General features: G+C 39.1%; 1 protein-coding gene across 6 annotated transcripts in view; it reads left to right on the top strand.

The window, feature by feature from the left end:
• The window catches only part of FARS2 (phenylalanyl-tRNA synthetase 2, mitochondrial), a 244977-nt gene that overhangs the window by 36019 nt on the left and 186636 nt on the right, over positions 1-22322 (top strand). For 5 of the 6 annotated variants that reach the window (XM_058178119.1, XM_058178117.1, XM_058178118.1 and 2 more), the window contains 2 exons: positions 7506-8138; positions 21469-21628. In XM_058178119.1, the coding sequence (XP_058034102.1) occupies positions 7524-8138; positions 21469-21628 (775 nt within the window). In that variant the 5' untranslated portion in view covers positions 7506-7523. Of the gene's footprint in view, positions 1-7505; positions 8139-21468; positions 21629-22322 lie in introns of those variants that run through there. The other variant, XM_058178123.1, reaches the window with a different exon arrangement.

Genomic DNA, 22322 nt, shown 5'->3' with positions numbered 1-22322 from the left:
CAGTGGAAATCTATGGGCCAATCCTTGGGATGGAAGAGCCACTGCTGCTAGCGAAGCCCCACCCTAGCTCTGGGGATAAAAGGCAGGGGGCAGAGATTAATAGGTGTGGCAGACAACTATTCATCTCCATTCTGGAAAGACTTGTTAGCCTGCTGTGTGAGAGAGAGACTTTTGCTGTGTCTGCTGGCACTCCTAATAAAGGAATCATTGATTTAACTACAGAGGAGTTAGTCTGTTTGGGAGCTGGGTCAGAACACTAGTGTTGCATCCAAAAATAAAACTAGTAATCAGTAAATCTGTTTTAATGAGCTTGCTGCAGAGTCAACATTCATGTTTTGATCCCAGTTAGCAGTTTAGCTGCAGCACTCTGCAATTTTCAAATGTGGTGCCGCATAGAGTGCATCAATATAACTCAAAGCATTGTTTTCATTTTACAGGTGAGAACTCAATGTTGAAAAACAGCAACCTGGCCAAGATCACTTTGCAAATCTCCAAAAAATAACATTGTGTATGCAGGCAATTTGACCGGAGTTCAATGGGACTTGCATCCAAGATAGCAGAAGCAAAACTAAGTCTTTCATATCACTAGATAAGCATTCTAGTGACTAAATTATATTAACTAAGAGATACTCTTTTATATTGTTCAGTACCATATTAGAGAACCCCCTGCTATTGAATTGTGGCAACTAAAGAAGCTCAGGTGTTCAGAAAAGTCAGAATATTTTTCCTATTCTACAATTCATGGGAATTTCCAAGGAAAGTCACAATAATAATTATGAGAAATGAAAAAGAAAACCTATTTCTTTTTAGAAACATTAAAGCAGAAATAAGTTAATGATCACTGATATCCTTTTTTAATGTTTATAGCATACTTTATGCTGTCAATGGTTTTGACCTGGTATCTTCAAAGCCAGCAATATATTAGTCTGACAGTATGCTAGCATGCAGTTTTGACTGACTGAAGAAATTGCAAAAAGGCATAACTTACATATCCTTAGTAATCCTGGTAGTGTAACAATTCTTATGGGGCTGTTAGTACTGAGCGTATGGACAACTCTTCTTCCCTCCCAAATTCTTCACACCCATGTTATCCTATTTGGTGCTTAGGGATATTAAGTAAATACATCATTTTGGCATATCTTGGGTGATTTGCAGATTTTTCTAAACAAACTGGAAAGAGGCTTACTAGAACTGCAATTGAAATGGGCATGTAATGTAATGAGTATTCTACTTAGCTTTAAAAAATCCCTAATTTTCTTGAACTTGTGAAAAAAGAGGTGGTTATTTGGGTTCATAAATGTTCCTTATATCAAAACATTATCATTTGCTCATTTTTAGATATTAAATTTTAATGACTTGGAGCATTATGGCTCATTTACATAACTGTATAAATCTGAATCATCGCTTGCACAAAGTTTATATTTGTCTACGAAAAACTGGTTGCAGCTGGGATTTTCCTTAAGGTCATGAAATACTAGCCAATAACAATGTATCTTTGTCATTGAAGTAAGTTTTAACTAGACAATGTAGGAATGCCCAACATTCTCAAAGACTGGGCTATTTAAGCTAGTGAGTGTAGAACATTTATCAGATTGATGGATCTTACTTTTTCTGTTTTGAAGTGAACGTGGGAATTATGTATGTTGATTCCAGTCCCTTTAGAGAGGAAAGAAGGATTTTAGAACTGTAAGTATAAAGCAGGATCTGGTCTGTCTTTACTCTGTCATTTGGAAGCCATGGCTCGATAGACCTTAGTTCAGCGTTGGTGAACCTTTTCAACACCGAGTGCCGAAACGGGCGTGCATGTGGGAGCACCAGAAACCAGAAGAGCAGCTCACCGGGGCGCTCATGGGAGAGCACCAGAAACCGGAAGAGCAGCCGGGGAGCTATTTTTCTGGTTTCCGGTGCTCCTGTGTGCTCGAAAACCAGCTGGCTGGCGCGCATGCATGCTGTTGTGATCCAGGCCCAAGTAGGTAGTAGAAAACTCAGTCCAGTTAGGCAAACTGCCAAAGGCCTTTCTTGGCAAACGTTCAAAAGTCACAAAAATAAATGCAAGACGTAGACGAAGCAAAAGACAAAGCTACCAATGTTGTTTTCCAGCAAAGCCCAAATGCCGTTGCTGGTCTATTTAAAGCCTTATGGGAGGGGCCAATCATCTCTTGGCCCTACTCCTGAGTCATCCTTTTTGCTTGAGCTGCTCTTGCCTTCTGGCAGCTCTTCTCATGCGTGCATTATGAACAGGCTCCTCCTATTCCTATGCCTCACTACTGAGTCTCTGAGGCTCACACCTCACTCCCCGATGGCCCTGGCCTCACGTCTGACTCCATTGCCAGCTCTGCAGGCTGCTGGCGGACCACAACACATGCGCCAGAACCCTGAAGCACAGTGGGCGACAGCTGATGTGCCAGGAGAGATGGTTCTGTGTGCCACTTCCAGCATGCATGCCATCACGGCCTTAGTTGATTTAAACCTGATTAATTGTGTGCTAGCATGACTGAATCCTTTGGCAATATTCCTCTCTGTTGGATGCATCCTACTGCCTCCCCCCATCCAATGGGCTCCCATTGAAAAGAATTTTGCTTGGGCCACCATCCTTTTCTCTTTCAATAAGTAAATAACTTCTGATCTGAAAATTGGGATGTCTTGTCTTTTAGGGTGGGCTGCAAAATATTAGATGATCTTAAGGGAGGTTTTTTTAAATCTGTTGATAACTATAACTATAACTTAGCTAATAGTCATCTGGAGCTCTATATTTTAAGCTCATCTTTCAATAATTGAGGAGTCTTTGATCCAAATTCTAAATGTATTAAACTTCAATTTTAAAAAAGAAACATTTTTTTTTAATAGAAATTTGGTTTGACTTTTTAAGGCAGTGATAGCTTTGATACTTTAAAAAAACTTACCTAAAACCTTAAAAATGGTTGTCAGGCTGGTTTATAAAAAAAACCCAGTAAAATAAAATATGATGTGATAATTAAAAATACCCATCAGTTGAAACAAGTTCAGACTTGGAACAGTAAAAAAAAAAAAAGCAAGACATTTTTAACTCCTGGGAGAGTGAAAAGTTCTGGCATTAATAAAGACTAGCAGTTAGCTGATTGTCCCCCTCAAAAGAAATTCTATAAATTAGATATAAGCTACACAAAGGGAAGGTTGCCTCTCTATTTTTTGTCATTAATAATTTCACATGGCTTACAGAAAAAAAGCAGGTTATTTTAATGAGCAGACAATTAACATGGGGATAAGTATCTCTTTAACTTACCATATCTCACATTGCATAGAGCTTTAAAAGCAAGCATTAATTTATTGGTTTGAAAATTGATTGTAGGTAGTGACACACAGTGGATTAAGCTGACCAAACATGATCTGCCTGACCAAGTTAATTAGCCTCAGGTAAACTGTATAAGTCACTGCTTCAGAAACCATAGTGACAGCACAAAGTTGATCTAGGGCCATTTCATAATACGGACATGATCCATTAGGAGGACTTGAGATTTTCTAGAATAGGTTGAACACAATCTTCTTGGACAGGTGATCCACCTATTTTGTCAGGGTTGATCAGTATTATCTGTCACTCAGAACATTATTAGTTCCATACTTTGGTTCCTTTACATAATTTATATGGAAGCGGGAAGTGTGTTTTCTTGCTTTGCTTCTCCTTATCTCAGCTTTTCAGTTACAATGCATTTCTATCAAGCAAGTTTGCCTTCCTTGGCCTTGTTTCAAAATAAGTAAAGCAATGGTGGAACGGAAGGAAAACATGCAATATTGAGGGTCTGGAATGTCGATTAAAAAAAGTAGAAAGGAAGATATAAGGAAATTTTTAATATAAGTTATCCCCAAATCAGTGGTGAAATCCAATTTGTTTTACTACCGGTTCTGTGGGTGTGGCTTGGTGGGTGTGGCAGGGGAAGAATACGGCAAAATCCCCATTCCCTCCCCACTCCTGGGGGAAGGACATTGGAAAATCTCCATTCCCACCCCACTCTGAGGCCAGCCAGAGGTGGTATTTGCCAGTTCTCCAAACTGCTCAAAATTTCCTCTATCGGTTCTCTAGAACCTGTCAGAACCTGCTGGATTTCACCCCTGCCCCACCTCCAAGAAAATAAGTTCTAAGGGAGAGTATAATTTCTATTTAAGAACTAATAAGGGAGAATATATGTAGCTCAGGGTTGACATGGGCATCGATGATGTTACCTAGTTTGGGTAATGAAAAGTCTGCAAGAAAACAAGCAAGCTCAGAGAACACCAAGGGCACCTTCTATTTAAGAACCCAAAGTTTATCTTTTTGGCATGGTGAGGATGAGATTTTAAAATGCACTTATTCATCCCTATTATAAATTTAGCATATTTATGGTGTTTCTAACCAAATAAATACTGCTTTGCCACAGGAAGCAAAATGTAGGGGATAGAAGAAGACTTTTCCCCCCCAGGTTGTATCATTCTTCTCCTGTCCAAGAGTAGAAATAGAAGCTATTTAGGTAGTGTCCAAGGATACAGCTCTCTGATAAATGCAGTTATTGCAAGAACTAAAAACACTGTTAAGAGGAAACCTCACAATTGTCAAGGGGAAGATACAAGCCTTATTTATAATGGAAGCTATTATTTGATTCTTCTGCCTTTTTCTCCTTGCTAGATCTAGTTCTTAACACAATATACCACAGGATGTAGTTATGTCTTCCAACTAGGATGGCTTTAATGTAAGATTCAACAAATACACAGAGGAAAAGCTGTTAGTAGTTATTCCTATAGATTATCTCGTGGATTATAAGGTATATATCTCCAGATAACAGTGGAGTAAGAAACCGTACTTTTGTGTGTTTTGGAGTTTCTCACAGCCATCAGATTGGCAACCACACAAAGAGAATGTTGGAATTCTCAGCTTGGTGTCTCCAACTGCATTTAACTATAAATTCCAAGATTTCTATCCAATATGACTTTTGGCATAATCCCATTGGTCTTTTCTTATGTGTGCAATACATTGCCTAAGAATACCAATTTCTGTGTAGTTTAAAGAATGTAGCATCAAACTTAGTAAATAGCAATAGAATTTAGGCTTATGTAGTGCTTTATAGACTCTCTAAGCCGTTTACAGAGTCAGCATATTGCCCTCAACAATCTGGATCCTCATTTTACCAACCTTGGAAGGATGAAAGGTTGAGTCAACCTTGAGCCAGTCAGGATCAAACTTCTGACTGTGCGCAGAGTCAGACTGCAACACTGCATTCTAACCACTGGGCCACCATGGCTCCTAAAGAATGAGAATTCTTTTGGAAGTCTCTCTTTTGGGAAACTAAACCAGTGTATTTTCCCAGAAATAACTCGGTGATAATTATTAATGTAATTTATGGTGTCTTAAGAATGTCAGTTTTTATGATGCTGAGATTCTTCAGAAATTTGGCAGGTCTCAAAAGACTGTACATGACTCATAGATCATTTGTCACATAGTTATATTTCGTTTTAATCAGACTGTATTTAAACCTCAATGTTCTATCCTCTGGATTTCTTAAATAACAATACTAGTGTTGTTCTGGGATGATGGGAATTTGCAACCAAATATATTTAGAGAACACCAGCTAATAAAATACTAATTTAGACAGTCTAATATAGCATTAACTACAATATTTACAGCATTACACCCACACACCTTTTCTATGCTAAATAGAATATATAGTTCCCAAGTTGCTAAGCAGCTTGGTAACTGTCCAGTTTTGGTATATTTATCATATGTTTATTATTTTGTTTTTAACATTTGTTATACTAGTGGAAAGTCTTTCCTCACATAGAGGTTGAGCAAATGACAAAAACAGGCGGACATGCTTTGGTAGCATTTTGATCTTGTACACAAGATCAGTTTAGGAAATAGAGTAAGTTGGCTGATGCACTTTTTGCTAGCTTAAGTTTCTTGAAAAAAAATTCTATATGGAATATTTCAAAACATACCGTGTTTCCTCGAAAATATGAGGTGGTGAGTGCATGCTTGCCAATGGTACCTGGCAGCAACTGCAGCCTGTACCGCACAAGTGAGTTGAGTACCTGTGCAAGCATCAGACAAAGGCAGAAGCGCAAGGCAGGTGATCTGGATGCGCAGGATGGGACGCAGAAAAGCCAAGCGGCAGTGGGCTGTGGGGCCAGGTGGCCACGGGAGGCTTGTCTTCACACAACAACACCGGCAGCAGACAGAAGCAGAAGCACGGAAGAGAGGCAGATGATGGAGATGCACTGCGCAGGCTATGGGAAAGCTGAGCAGAAGTGGGCTGGAGTGGTGGGCGACTGTGGGAGGTTTGTCTTCATTCAGTGACAGTGGCAGCAGACAGAGGCAGAGATATGTGGGGGAAGCAGGTGATCTGGACGTGCAGGCCGTGGAAAAGCCGAGCGGCAGTGGGACGGAGCGGTGGGCAGCCGTAGTAGGTTCGTCTTTACATCTCTTGGCTTGCCTGCAGCACGCATGGTGCATCAGGATCGCCTGCCTTCCACTTGGCACGTTGAGATCATCTGCCTTCTGCTCTGTGCCTTCTGCTCTACGCAGCTCCAGAGTGTGCCGACAGAGGGACTGGCAAGCTGCAGCTGCTGCTGGATACCATTGGTCCCCATACACTTACCAGCTCTTGTGTGTGTACTGGGGGCGGGGTGCTACCTTGGGTGATCTGAAATCATGTTTCCCTGAAAATAAGCCATCATGCTTATTTTGGGGCCCAAAAGAAAATAAACTGGGTCTTATTTTTAGAGAAACAGAGTAACTGTAAACTTGACAAGGAGGCATCAAAGAATGGAAAGGAATCTTTGCAGGAGTGTAGATCTTAGTAAATATCTAAAAATACCTTTCTGGTCTTGAATTGATCTTGTTCAATATCACAAATGCATTAAGTCATATTGTTAAGGCCACATGAAATTTGTCCCTCTGGCACGAGAGTAAAAGTTTGAAAAGCATGTTTTGAAACAGGAGTTTCTTATTTACCAGTTTAGATTTCAATTGTAAATACAGTTGTTTGGAAGTTTGTTGACATTTCTTTTGAGAAACCATGTCTACTATTATATTGCTAGTCATTACTCTATCAGCAGTAGTATATTTGGGGGAAAATATATATATTCATAAAGGATGAATAATGTTATAGTAATGTACAAATTGTAATGGAACTATTTCATAAACATCTCTTTGGGATTGAATGAGCTAAAGCTTAGCTATTTTATGGAAAATACTTTTTCCAAGAGCCATGGTGGTACAGTGATTAGAATGCAGTATTGTAGATTAACTCTGTTCACATTGCCAGGAGTTCGATTCTTTAGATCCTGACTGGCTCAAGGTTGACTTAGCCTTCCATCCTTCCGAGGTCGCTAAAATGAGGACTCATATTGTTGAGGGGGCAATATGTTGACTCTGTAAACCCCTTAGAGAGGACTGTAAAACACCGGTAAGCAGTGTATAAACCTAACTGCTATTACTGTTTTCATTTTTATATTGCAGGAAATAATAATTAGTCTGTTTGATTTTCTCCTACTAACAGCACAAGAAGGACACCTTAATGGCTACATCCAGAAATGTAATACAAGTGATCCATTGCATCAAAGTGGCTTTACCATGGGGACTTCAGATAAAAAGACCTGCCAGTTTTAGCCATGCCTGCTATAAAAATATATCGTCAGATTTTGCTGCTAGAGCCCTTCCTGCAAATGCAGTGGAAGTTCTTGGCCATACATATCTCTCAGATAACTACAGTAATGTTACCAAGAAAATTATTTCCAAGGTGGGGAGAAACTTGCACAACCAAAGGAATCATCCTTTGTGGTTGTTTAAGGAACGTGTGAAAGACCACTTCTACAAGCAGTACTTGGTACGTTCTCGGAACCCACTGTTTTCCGTGTACGATGATTTGTCTCCTGTGGTGACAGTAGAACAAAACTTTGATAGGCTGCTTATTCCACAAGACCATCCAAGCAGGAAGAAAGGGGATAACTACTACTTAAATCATACTCACATGCTAAGAGCTCATACATCTGCCCACCAGTGGGATTTGATACATGCTGGACTTGATGCATTTTTGGTTGTGGGAGATGTTTATCGTCGTGATCAGGTTGATAGCACCCATTATCCAATCTTCCATCAAATGGAAGGAGTTCGACTCTTCTCCAGCCACGAAGTAAGTCTGATTTTTCTCTGATCATTAGATAAGTTTGAATTAAAATATTATCTAGAAAAGCTTTCTCCAGTTTTATAATCTTTCTGTTCTACCCTCTCAACCAATATCTAGATTGGGCTATGGATTTAATATGTTTACCATACCTTATACCGCAGAATTAGAACTACATTTATATTTTAATACTGTATGCAGGTTATAAACTTAAAATGTATGTGTGAAGCAGTGGTGAAATCTAAATTTCTTTCCTACCAGTTCTGTGGGCATGGCTTGGTGGTGGTGGTGTCATGTGACTGGGTGGGCGTGGCTATGTGACTGGGTGATCAAAAGACAGAAACTCACTAACAATGTCCTGCTGGAGCGGGGTTGGACTAGATGACCTTCATGTCCCTTCCAGCCCTGGATTATCCTCTGAAGCTGCGTCTAGTGCCAGGTTTGTAGTCCTTCCTTCCTCTCCTTTTTCCTCCCTCTTCCTTCCTTCCTTCCTTCCTTCCTTCCTTCCTTCCTTCCTTCCGTCCGTCCTTTCTTTCTTTCTTTCTTTCTTTCTCTCTCTCTCTCTCTCTCCCCCCCATTTTTTGCTTACACCCCCCATTTTTTTGCCTACATCCCCCATTTTTTGCCTAGCAGGCTTCAGCTTTTTTACCTTTTAAAAATGCTTTTAAAAGTAAAAAAAAAAAAGCCCCCCCCCAGATCAGGCACCTCAGCTGGGATCATCAGAGCCTTGTTTTAACCCTTTAAAAGCATTTTTTAAACAACCTCTTTGGCTGAAGAGGTTGTTAAAAAAATGCTTTTAAAAATAATAATAATAATAAAAAAGGCTCCGAGGCTCGCGTGGCTGAGCTGGGCATGGGGGTGGGGGCAGGGATTTTTGCTACTGGTACTCCGGACCACCCGCCTTCATTGCTACCAGATCGGGTGATCCGGTCCAAACAGGGAGCATTTCACCCCTGGTGTGAAGTCCGGAGTAGGTGACCTTTGGTGATCCTTAGATGCTTCTAAACCAGTGGTTCCCAACCTTTTCTTGTTTGAGGCACAACCTTTTCTTGTTTGAGGCACCCTTGGAAAGCCTTTCAAAAGTTCCCGGCACCCTTATAAGGAAATAGATATTTAAAATCTCCGTAGCTCAAAAGTTCCCGGCACCCTCAAAAGATCTCACGGCACCCCTTAGTGCCGCGGCACACTGGTTGGGAACCACTGTTCTAAACTGTACTTCCTATAAATTTAGGCCAGGATAACCATGATGAGGAACTAAAAGTCAGTAATACTTGGAAAACTAAAAGTCTTCTACCCCAGAATTAGAACTACATTTATATTTTAATATTGTATGCAATTGCTATATGAGAAATAACTTTCTCAGCAATGTAAAACATAGAATTTACACTATTTGATATATAAGGGTCTGACTGCTCTGATAATCAGCTTCTGTCTTGTGACAAAACCATTACATAGAAAATTACATTGGCTGTGCTTATGATTTGTTTCTTGGAGGACAAATATTTTTTCTCCTTATTAATTTCTTTAATAGAATCATGCAGTGATTTTGGCTTGATTAGCTACATTTGCATGAAACATGTACTCCTGGATCATATAGTCCTAATAGTTTATGTCAAGGAAGTGTTCATAGTGTCTCTCATTTTGTCTTATTTCCAAATTCATTCATTAGATGGCTTTTCTCCTGAGAGTGATTGAGTTATTATTGCTGTATGTTAACATCTGATGTATTCTGAGGCAATTTTGTTAAGCACTTTGCTGGGAAAATATGTTTTTTTTTAAAGAGGATTGCACAATTTACAGTTTATAATTATATTGCTGCTGTTTGGGTTTTGAAAAGTAAACGGAGGGATTCAATTTGCTACAGAAATTTGGAAAACATTTAAAATGTACAATTTTTATTTTACTAAAGACCCTCCACTTTCTCTCTTGATTATTTTAGGTTGGGAACACATTGGTCTAGTAAGTGGAGTGACTTTTCTTTTTCTAAAGACAAGAAATAAATACACACAGTGATGTGATCCACTTGGTAAAACATGACAAATGTTTAAAACAAAACAAGATAAATATTTAAAACAAAACAAAAAACTAAGTTTGACCAGTGACTAAAGCTTCCTGGGTGAGAAATAATGAAGGAGGGTAGTTAATGTCCTATTTTAGATTTCTTAAAGCATTTGATCAACTATTGTTGATGAAAGCTTACTATATGGGTTGTCCATCTTTTATTGTATAATTCTTATGAGAGGCATTCCTAAAAATTACAAAGGTATCTTAGCCATTGAGGCTTGTAGTTAGAATTATTAGAAATAGGCACTGCGTTTTCCAGGAAGCTTCCTTCTTTAGTTAGTTAATGATTAGCTTGTTCTAGCTGACGCTTTAAAAGAGTTAGAGATGAAACAATATATTGCTACCATGAAGTTATATTATCGGTTTTAAACATGCATTTACCAGTTTACAACGTGTTGCAAATATAAGCCTACAGGCTAGGTTATGTTGGAACAGCTGCTTATGTTGTTGCTTTTCTCCTTCATTAAACACTTTTGTTTTCCTAACTAGCCATGGGAGATAGGGTCTTTTATTTCTCCCAAGGCCATTTTTCAGTAGGCTGCTTTGACAATCAGAGTAAAGGCTGTGGGGTGGGCCCAGGATGGGAGACACGAATCAGAGAGATGGTAATTGTGTTGGGAGAGAAGAGAAGAGAAAGGGGAACTTAGGGGGGTGGTATCTCTTCCTTCCGAGTGATTCTTGGATTGCTGTCCGTTCCCACACCCACCCGTTCTTTTTACACACCCATTGTTGCTTACCTGACTAATGGGTTACATGGGCTCATGGACTTATCACTAGCACTAGTAAATATGGAATTGGTAATTTTTAGCATGACCTTATGCTGTCAGAACCAATAATAGGAACAGTTATTAGATCAGTGTCTAATTGGCTTATGTGTTACTTTTAAGAGAACAAGGGTTATATGGTTAAAAAAAATTAAATACAGTAAATTGTACAATGTATGATGAGGAGACCCGTTCCATATTTCAAAACCATGGCATTGCTGGGATTGTTTTGAGTTTATGTTAACACTGATTTGGTCTCCTCCTTGGACTAAGACTTAGTCTTGGCAGTTTCTCAAAGGATAAGAAAGGTATTTCTTTGGATCATATCTCACTTTTCTGTGAAGAAGCTGAATGTGGCATATGTTCTCACCACATGATGATTAGAAAAAAAGCCAGAACTGGATGAATGTGAGAATACTTGTTGATAATGGTAGACTATAATCAGGCTCTTCTATTTATATGTTTTGCTTTTTATCCCTCATGGTTATTATTAATATTTTCTTTACTAAAGCCCCCAGGTGATGAACCTATAGTTCTTCACTATTAAATGACTGCTTGCAACCTTCTTTTTTTTCTGTTGCAGTTTTTCCAATAAGCCTAGGAAACAGATGTGGCTGCTTTAATGAGTTACAGACAGGTGGTATGTTAGCACTCCCATATGTTCTGAAGCAGGGGTCTCCAACCTTGGTCCCTTTAAGACTTGTGGACTTCAACTCCTAGAGTCCCTCAGCCCGCAGAGCTGGCTGAGGAACTCTGGGAGTTGAAATCTACAAGTCTTAAAGGGACCAAGGTTGGAGTCCCCTGTTCTGAAGGACCTCTTCAGAATCAAGTTCAAAGCATGACACAATCCTAGCAAAGAGGTTCAACACTTTTGATTTATGTAGGTTAGGTCATTATTATTTATTTTTATATTTTTTATATAATGTTTTTTTTATATTTCTTGTTATGTGTCAGTTTTTTGTCTTAAGTAGTTAACTATCAGAGTCTATGTTATGTAATTACTGTGGTATGCAAAATTGACAGACACATATTTAATGAATACCAAATTATGTTTGTATTTGAGATCCAGTTTGGTGCAGTGGTTAAGGCACCAGGCTAGAAACTGGGACACTGGGAGACTAGTTTAGACATAAATCCAGCTGGGTGATTGATTTTAAACCAAACTTTTCCAGCCCTAGGAAAAAGGCAATGGCAAGCTACTTTCCATTGAAAATCTTGCCAAAAAAATTTAAGGACTAGTCTCAGACTGACTAGAAGGCTCAAAAGAGAACCGAAAACAGGGATGGATTAATTTGTTATTACATCTAACTCTCAGTTAAATTTTGATGTCCCTATAACTGCTTTGACCTAGTTAAACATGTCATTTATTAATGCTCATGTATGGGTCAGATTGTTTTTATATCTAAACCTTGGTTAATTTTCATTGTTCCTACAAAAGGCTTTGCTCTAATTAAGCATGCCATTTATTAATGTACATGTAAGGTGTTATGTTCAGTAGAACAAATCTTTCAGATAGTTGCTGGATATTCTAATTCGAAGGACAACTGGCATTTTTATATTTAGTTTGTTTTGTTCTTGAGTGAATTAATAAGTGGGATTAATGGGAACTGAACTGAATACTTATGCCTCAGAGAAATTTCTCTTAAGTTATTTGCTAGAGCTGTGATGGTGAACCTATGGCTCACGTGCCAGAGGTGGCACATGGTGCCCTTTCTGATAGCACGCGAGCCATTGCCCCAGTTCAGCTCTGCTGCACATGTGCACGTGCCTCCCACTGGCTAGCTGGTCTTTGGGTCTCTGCTACGCATGTGCGGGGCTGGGGTACATGCAGGGGGTGGGGTGCACATAGGGGGACCCACATGCATGCATGGGGGTTTGGGCGTGCAATCACCCACATGCACGCTTTGAGCACTCGGTCCAGAAAAGATTAGCCATCATTGTGCTAAAGTATTCCATTTAAGTAAATACAATTATACATGTATGAAGAAGTTAAATAAACTGGATGGATAAAAAGATATATACCTTCACTAAACTAAACTAAACTAAACTACAGAACTACATACTGCAGGTAAACTACAGAATGCAAGGAGAGTACATATTGCTGTGACAAGCTTTTAATTCATTGGATAAAAACCTATCACTGACTACTAATCAAGATTTATATTGCTTCTGGTACCTGAGACAAGATATCTCCCAATAGCTGGGAAGATGGACTGAATATTCAACTCATAACTTGCACATTTGCTTCCTTCCAACATTTTCTTGAAATAAGCAACTAGACAACTTTGGTGTGGTTCAGCATGATAGTCTTATGTTGCTTCATGAGTAAATACTTGATATATGCGATAATATAATGCATCAACTCTAAAATACATTTCCATATTGAAACAGAATCATAGCATTCAATACACTGGGAAGCTATTAAAAAGCCCAGTATTGGTTGCCAATTTGTTTTTCTCCCTAGCACTTCTGGCATATTATAGAGGGCTCTGTTCTTCTGTTGTTCTTTGAACTTCTATAACCTCTATTTTCTTTTGTGCAAAATTAGATCACTAAAGAGAGGAGGAAGAGCTCAAAAATGCATCTACAATACATTAGAAGAAAGGAGCAGAATGTATTCTTCTGCATGCTTCTTTTTACCCACACCCACCCCCGTTCTACTCCTCTCTTTTTTTCTGGTCTATTTGTAATAAATACTTTTACTTCAGTGTATTGTCATCTCATGGATGCCGCTAAACATGTGCACGTTTCTTAATTAAGCAAATAAATTAGGTTTCCCTGAAAATAATAATTTGTATAATTTAAAATTAGTGTCTCATTGTCCCTAGATTTTCTTACATATTCTGTCAGAGTTCCAAAAAACACCCCCAACACAATAAAACTCCAAGGCAATAAGTTCCTCAAAGTTCCATTTTATTAGAGTTGCAATGTTTGCACATCTGGAAAACCCGAATCTGAAAGTTTCCAGGTTTTCCCCACCCAGTTGAAAGTTCACAACCCTGCTCAACACCCACAAGTTCATCACATGTCCAATCCATTCTTCAAACGCAAGTGAGACAATCCCCAGTCCCTCCCATCCAGGTGCAGGCAAATGTCCTTGACTCCCAGAGTAAGGAATATTGTTGTGGTTAAGTTTCCACTGCTCCAACAAAATGCCCCCTCCCAATTTCCCAGACTAAAAAAATGTGGCAGTCAGGAAGCTAAAAGAAAAAAAATGGCTTCCAAAACTGACGTATTCCTTTAAAAATATTTTGAAAATGTAATAATTGTATTGATTCCCTCAGTTCCCACGTAAGAGGAGCTTTTGTTTTTGGAAGTGAAAAGTTAAAACGTTTTTATTTTATTTTTATTTTTTTTAATTAACACTTTCTTCTTTTCAACAGTTTCGCGTTGGTGATCAATACTTATACATTTTCTCTCTCTTATCCTAATGTATCTTTTATACATATATTTCTAATATATCATATATATATATCACTATAATATGTTATATTATTCTAATTATTTTATTTACATATATACTTAGATATACATGTGTATATATAAAAGTTAAAACATTTTTAGCTCAGGAAATACAGCTATGGATGATGATAAAAATGATATGATATCAAGCTGGTATCATCCGTTAGCAACCACATAAATATTTTCCAGAATGATCTCTCCCTGACTTGGTCTTTCATGTTTTCCAATAGCTTTGGAAGTAGCTTTGCTACTATAATCAAGCCATTTTGCTGTTGGCTGACTTCTTTTTCTCTTTGCTTTCATCTTTCCCAGGATTACAGACTTCCGAGCCTGAAAACCCAGTTCTTCATCTAATCCAACCTGTGTCTAATCCAATCAATAGTAAATACAGTGGCAATCAATAAAGGAGAATATTTGTAGCTCAGGATTGAAATGAGGGGTCATCATGCTAGTCTAGGACTAGCAATAGCATTTAGATTTTTATACCACTTTATAATACTTTTCAGCACTCTCTGGGTGCTATACAGTGTCAGCATATTGCCTCCAACGATCTAGGTGCTCATTTTACCAACGTTGGAAGGATGGAAGGCTGAGTCAACCTTGAGCCTGTCAGGGTCGAACTCCTGGCAGTGGGCAGAGTTAGCCTGCAATACTGCATTCTAACCACAACTCTAATAGCACTGATGATGTTAACTGGTTTGGGTAATGAAATGTCTCCAAAGAAAAGAACCAAGGACCCCACAGTGGCAACCTGGGATTTCATTAGATAATTTATATCAACATGTCTGAAATGACACCCAATGTAGAGAAAGTTCCAGGCTGCAAAACATAATAAACATCAGTGTTTTTATTTTCTGCTGAAAGAGCTGAAGAAGCTGCAAGAGAATAATGAGTATTGTAGGTGAGTCAAAAATAAAGTCTCCCTTAAGGCAAGCTTGATTTCTGGTGATAATATAGAGATGTCCATGAAGTTTTATTGACAAGTAAATAAATGGTTTGCCACTGTGTTCTAGAATGTTTTTCAACTTCCTAGTCGACTCAATTACCCTAGGATTTCCAGTAAGCTCCCATCTAAGTACTTAACATTTCCATCTCTAGCCTTTTTCAAGATGCACCAGGTTCTGCTAAGTACTACCACCTGCTGTGATGTGTTGTCAGGAATTTGCTTTACATCTTGACAACAGAAAGAATTATGCTTCCAAAATAATTGGACCAGCAGTTCTGGAAGTCAAATTTTAAATAGCTGACTTTTAAACGATGGAGTTCTTTGTCTGAATGTATCACACGATTTTTAAAACTGTAACTTGGAAAGGCTGTATAGCTAACCCCTCCATCTCATATTAAATATAACCTACATTATTCTCTCCACCAGAGGGAGTTAATGGGAACACAAAGACTGATAGATATATTGCAGACTAAAAACACTGGTTTAATTTAGGCGATGCCCTTTTTGTAAACTTTGGGTAAGGTTTGCTAAGGGGATGTGACATAATTATTCTGATAATTTTCTGCTGATAACATAAGATATTTAAAATTAATAGATCAGATAATTGGTACTATTTCCATTACTGTGACATAATTGAGTCTAAAAAAATATTAATGTAGAAAATGGTAGAAATTCAGTGATAGAAATAAGTCAGTAGAGGTAGAGAAGGAAGGTGGGGAATATAAACATAAACAACATAAAACAAATAAAAATAATAATAAAATAATAAAATAATAACAAACCCCCTCCCTTTGCCCACAACACACTCACACCAGCCATTTAATAGGCTCCATCCCACTCTGGGTTCCCCAGGCCTGGTGGCAGAACCACATCTTCAGGGCCTTCCAAAAGAGTGTCAGAGTGGAGGCCAGTCTAATTTCTGAAGGGATGATGTTCCAGAGGGAGGGAGCCACCACAAAGAAGGCCCTTCTTCTGGGTCCCGCCAGGTGTACCTTCTTAGAGACAGGACCCGCAATATTCTTTTCCTCCCCACTCTAGCGGGTCAAGTCAGCAGTGGGATTCACTTACCTTCCCTACTGGTTTGCAAATATGAGTGCACTGACACACGCGCTTTGCTCACATGAGCCTCGTCTGCACATGCACATGACCTGCGCATGCGCAGTAGGCGTACGTTACATCAGGTTGGGGGGGCGGAGCCTGCTACCATCACTGCTACCGGTTTGCGCGATCTGGAGAGAACTGGCTGAATCCCACCACTGGGTCAGGGGAATGTGACTGGCAAGAGATGGTCCCTCAGATAACCTGGTCCCAAGCCATTAAGGATGAAGTAGGAAATCATAGGAATTTGATACTTTTCTCAGCCAGATGCATTTTCCTTTTCCTTATTATTATTGTCAGTTGTTAAAATAGAAACATGCTGCTGTTGCATTAGATGGCATTTGCTACCTTTTCCAGAGAGAGAGGGGGAGAGAGAATGTGAAACAGCAGGTAATTTCACCAATAAACTTTTCTAGGCATGTTCTGAATTAGATTGCATGACTACTTCATGGAGTGGCCATTGCAAAGGGGCTTCAGCTTTTGAGTAAGTCCTTCTCTTCTCATCTGAAACCATACTTCGAACCAAGTTCCAAATTTGATTTAAATGAAAGGGGATGATGGTTTGTAGCAACTGTAGTTAAGCCACTCAATATAACAATGCATCATAATACTGAGTTTGTTCATCATCCCATAGATACCACATTTGTCACATGTTTGTCACATGGCCGTTACCTGAAAGATCACTATAGCGCAATAATTCTGCTTAATGGCCACCTGAAAGTTCTATTTTGTACATATCACCTTGTCTTGAGATTCTTCTTTTCCAGTTATTACATTAGTTGGATATCATTTCACCGCACAGCACTTCAGGTTTGTGTTTGAGGGACAGCAAAAGCTGATAGAGTAATATAGGTGGAGGGCATTTTAATGTCATAAGAGTATTGTTTCTTTTATCTTTGTATTGCTAAAGTTTCAGCATGATATACCGTACCTGGGCCACGGTGTGGCTCAGGCTGTAAGAAGCCTGTTATTAAAACACAGCTGCCTGCAATTACTGCAGGTTCTAGTCCCACCAGGTCCAAGGTTGACTCAGCCTTCCATCCTTTATAAGGTAGGTAAAATGAGGACCCAGATTGTTGGGGGGGGCAATAAGTTGACTTTGTAAATATACAGATAGAATGAAACTATTGCCTTACACACTGTAAGCCTCCCTGAGTCTTCGGAGAAGGGCGGGATATAAATGTAAACAACAACAACAACAACCTTGGAAACTCAGGATAATGATGATACTTGCAATGGAATGAAGGAGGTTCTCTTTTCAATGCTGAATTCCTTTTAAGATAAAGCAGTATACACAGAATATAAACAGTGTCAGCATCTCTTTTCTTCTGATCTTAAAAATGGGAAGACCCCAAGAATATAAAGTTAGCTGCCTGGGAGTAAGGATAATTCCACTAGCTTCCAGGCCCTTACTCTCGAGCACAGCTAAATGACTGCATTAAACATTTCTAGTACATTTTAAGGCATATAGAAGTAGAAACCTATCTTAGCCAAATTAGGAGTTTAAAGCATGAGAAATCAGTCAGAACTGAGTTTTATCAGATTGCCTTGAAAGTATACTGAACACTGGAAGTAAATATTAACATATTAACTGTGAGTTAATTTTTTTTTAAAATGGATTACACCTTTTGAAAGATGGGTCACACCCTTTCTAAAAGCCTTTTAGCTACTGGAGTTTGCTGACTGAATTCATATAATATAAACAATCTCAGCTTTCTACATTTGGAGAGCTCTGGATTGAAAGATTCAGTGATTACATTGAAAGGTGATGTAGCTTCATGTCCAAAGTAATTTGTGTTGTTTTCTTCCTAAACTAAAAGTCTTGGCTGTAAGCAGCAGAAGGTATTCTATTATTAACACAGCAACCTGAGTACTTGCTCATTCAATGACAGCGGAGGACCAGGTGTGATCTTACAGGGTTTTTATTTTGTGTGTGTGTCAAAGAGTGAATTATTATGGTAAGAAATATTCTTCTTTGTGCACAAGTTGTGCATGATTGTCATTGTTAATCCATCAGGTAAGGAGGCTGTTCTACATTAGGTTCGGACTGATTAGATTGATTTAATTATAGATTCTTCTCATTTAAAGGAAAACTGACATATTACATGTGCTAGATTCAGTAGCCAAATATTAGAAAACAGCAAATGTAGGTATGTTGAGTTAGTAGAGGTGAATGACTGGCGCCCTTAAGGAGAATTCGTTATTTCATTGATTAAAGAATGAATTGACTTTATAAGGCTAAAGTTGTTGTTTCATCTTGAGAAATAATTGTAGATCACCACAAAACTAAAGAATAATATGCATATAAATGTCACTGCTAGTGATTATTATCTGAAATATAGATGATCTTATGAAAAGAAATAATCACCATTGCACCAAAGTGATGATTACATCAAATTATTTATAAACGTTAAAATTGCTTTTGGTTACTATCTTTGCAATAGCATCAGTACAGGTAGCCCTCAACTTACAACAGTTAATTTAGTGACTAAGTTACAACAGCACTGAAAAAAAGTGATTTATGATTGATCATATGATCAAAATTCAGAGCAGGGGTGAAATCTACTTACCTTCCCTACCGGTTTGGAAATGCGCCATCGTCATGTCTGATTTTTGACCCTCTGCGCATGCACAAAGCCTTCTGCGCATGCGCAGAGAGTCAAAAACGGGCTTTAACCAGGAAGTAAAGACATCCGGACAGGCGCCACCACTACTGGTTTGCCGAACCGCATGCCACAGGTGCTACTGGCTCGCGCAGAACCGGCAGGATTTCATCACTGATTCAGAGGCATGGCAACCGGTTCATACTTACGACCATTGCTGTGTCCCAAGGTCATGTGATCCCCTTTTGCGACCTTCTGATAAGCAAAGTCAATGGGGAAGCCAGATTCACTTAATGCCCAGGTTACTAACTTATCCACTGCAGTGATTCTGTTATCAGCGGTGGCAAGAAAGTTCATAAAATGGGGCAAAACCCACTTAACAAATGGCTCACTTAACAACAGAAACTTTGGGCTCAGTTGTGGTCGTAAATTGAGGACTACCTGTACCTTTGGCACCTATCCTCTGGAGCATTCCTCTAGTTCCTCTGCCCTGGATGGCTATAAAGAGCTCACTTATCTACCCTGTTGTGTCCCACTCCTCCGCTGACGGCCGGGTCAGGGAAATCCGAATCAGGTGTGCCTCTTCAGCTCTGCCAAAGTCCTAGCAAAGTCCTCAGGGCAGGCAGGAGACCAGCAAGTGACTTCAGCAAGATATGTTTAGACTTTGCCTGACTCAGAGACTGCCAGAAAGCAGATCCTTTATATAGGCCATGGGGTGTGGCTCCATGACTCAGCACTTATCCAGGCCTGCCCCTCCCTTCCTTCTGACGCCGCCGCCTATCAATTCTTCTGAAGCGAGGGTCACTCCAATCAGCAGCTGTTGGTAATAAACCTTCCTCAGGCTCACATGCTGTGGAGGAGGGGGAGGGGTCTAGTTGCTCCGTTTGCCTGGGCATGGAGCCAGAGCTGGGGGCTGGAGATACTTGCTCTTCTTCAGCCTGTCTGGGCATGGAGCCAGGGCTGGGGCCGGGAGGCATGCTAGGACATTCTTCAGCGTTCGGAAGCAGATAAGCAGACCCCGGCTGTGGTGGTGAGATCGGACGAGACACAACATACCCAAAGACTTGCAAGCCTTGGAATGGCTGTTATTTCTTTGGTCATCTTACATAATGGAAAGTGTGAATGACCAAAGACAATGGGGGAAGCGAGATTCACTTAACAATGGGTGTTACTAACTGAACAACTGTGGCCAGGAAAGTCATAAAATGGGGCAAAACTTACTTAACAACTGTCTCGTTGAGCAACAGAAACTTTAGGCTCAATTGTGGTTGTAAATCAAGGATTACCTGTACTGGTAGACCTCAACTTACAACAGTTCATTTAGTGACTGTTCAAAGTTACAACGGTACTGTAAAAACAGGTTTATGACTGTTTTTCACAGTTGCGACCTTTGAAGCATACCCATGGTTATTGTGATCAAAATTCAGATGCTTGGCAATTGGTTCATACCTACAACTGTTTCTGTGTCCCAAGATCATGTGATCCCCTTTTGCGACCTTCTGACAAGCAAAGTCAATGGGGAAGCCAGATTCACTTAACTATCATGTTACTAACATATTTGTTGCAGTGTTTCACTTAACAACTGAGGCAAGAGAGGTCGTAAAATGGAGCAAAACTCGCTTAACAAATTTCTCATTTAACCACAGAAATGTTGGGCTCAATTGTGGTCATACGTCGAGGACTATTCAGGTGTCCTCCAGATTTGTTAAACTCCAATTCCTATAATTTATTTGGTGATGTGGTTATATAGAGGACACTTGATAAGGGAAAACTATTGTCAGCCTTACAAGATAATGCAAGCAAGAAGCACAGCCAGATGAGCTAATTGTACATTTGTACAATTGTAATTGTAATTTATTGCAAGGTAACATTAACAGAATCTTACAAATCTGAAAGTACATTTCTCCCGTCTCCTTTTCAGCCCAAGGAATTAGGAAGGGTTCCTTCTCAGCTGCTTGCCCACCCACATTCCTGCTGTGGGCTAAGTTGCCTTTTATTTGACAGTTCTCTAGGCTGCATTTCTTCCCCCTGTCTCCCAAGGTCATTCCCACATACCATTATAGATATGATATTTTGATGAAGGCCTGTTGCTAAGTGTGTAAACTGTGAGCTGGAAATCTCTGATTAAAATCCCAATTTAGAAATATACTTGCTTAAGTGACCTGAGGCAAACATTGATGCTTAGATCAGTTTCTGCGGATTGGGAAAATATGGACTTGATTTCTAAAAAAAGAAACTTTCTATAATGTTACTGAAGTTCAATTAACATATTTGATATAACTAAGGCAAAAAAATGGGACTCTCTTCATAGACTCTATTTATAAGGATTATTACGAACGTATGTGGAACGCTTTGAAAAAACAGTGCTAATTGCTCATAATTGTCTTTTATTTAATAAACAGTTGTTCAGCAATGTCAGCGATGGAGAAAATTGTTACTTGTTTGAACAAGGACACCGTACATCACATAAGCAAGAGATGCATACCATGGAAGCAGCAAAACTTGTGGAATACAATTTGAAAATGACACTCACAAAACTTGTGACTCATCTGTTTGGCGATGGTACGTACCTCACAAATCAATCAAATGGCCTCTGATTAGGTTGCAATGTATTTTATCAGAGTCATGCACTCTAGCACCTAGTAACAATAAATACTGGCTAATTACTGTAAGTGGTAACTTGTAGCAATTCCTGCAGAATCTTTATGAACACTAATCTCAAATTTACACATTAGTGATGCCTCCAGATTATCTCTTCATGGAAGAAGAATGTCAATTAACACATAGTAGCAATAGGCACACTGATATAAGTACTGCACTATGCTGACAGTCCTTGTTTAGCAACTGCCTCATTTAGTGACTGTTTGCCACTGTTTGCAATCTTTGCAGATCTGAAGAGCAAAGGAAAACTAGAATAAGATCATAAACACAGTTGCAGTTTCGCTTAGTGACTGCTTAATGACCAAGTTGCCATCCTAATTATGGTCATTAAATAAGGATTACCTTTAATGATATCATTATATGCAGCTAAGTATTTAGGAAGAGCTATCAGCAGCAGACTTTTCTCACAACACAGTACAGCTTTCTTCAGTTCAATTATGTTATGCTGGTTTTGATGCATGAAGATTTATGACCATACCTATTTGGTCCAGTAAGCATAAATGCACACATTGTTATATTTTTGATGTATTGTTTTATATTCCAGATTAATTCATAGTTGAAGACATACACATTCAATTCTGAAGCATAATTTTTT

This window comes from Ahaetulla prasina, chromosome 3 (genome assembly GCF_028640845.1).
Source record: "Ahaetulla prasina isolate Xishuangbanna chromosome 3, ASM2864084v1, whole genome shotgun sequence".
Classification (NCBI taxonomy): Eukaryota; Metazoa; Chordata; class Lepidosauria; order Squamata; family Colubridae; genus Ahaetulla; species Ahaetulla prasina.
Note: the sequence above shows the minus strand (reverse complement) of the source record. Positions and strands in the feature narration are given on the sequence as shown.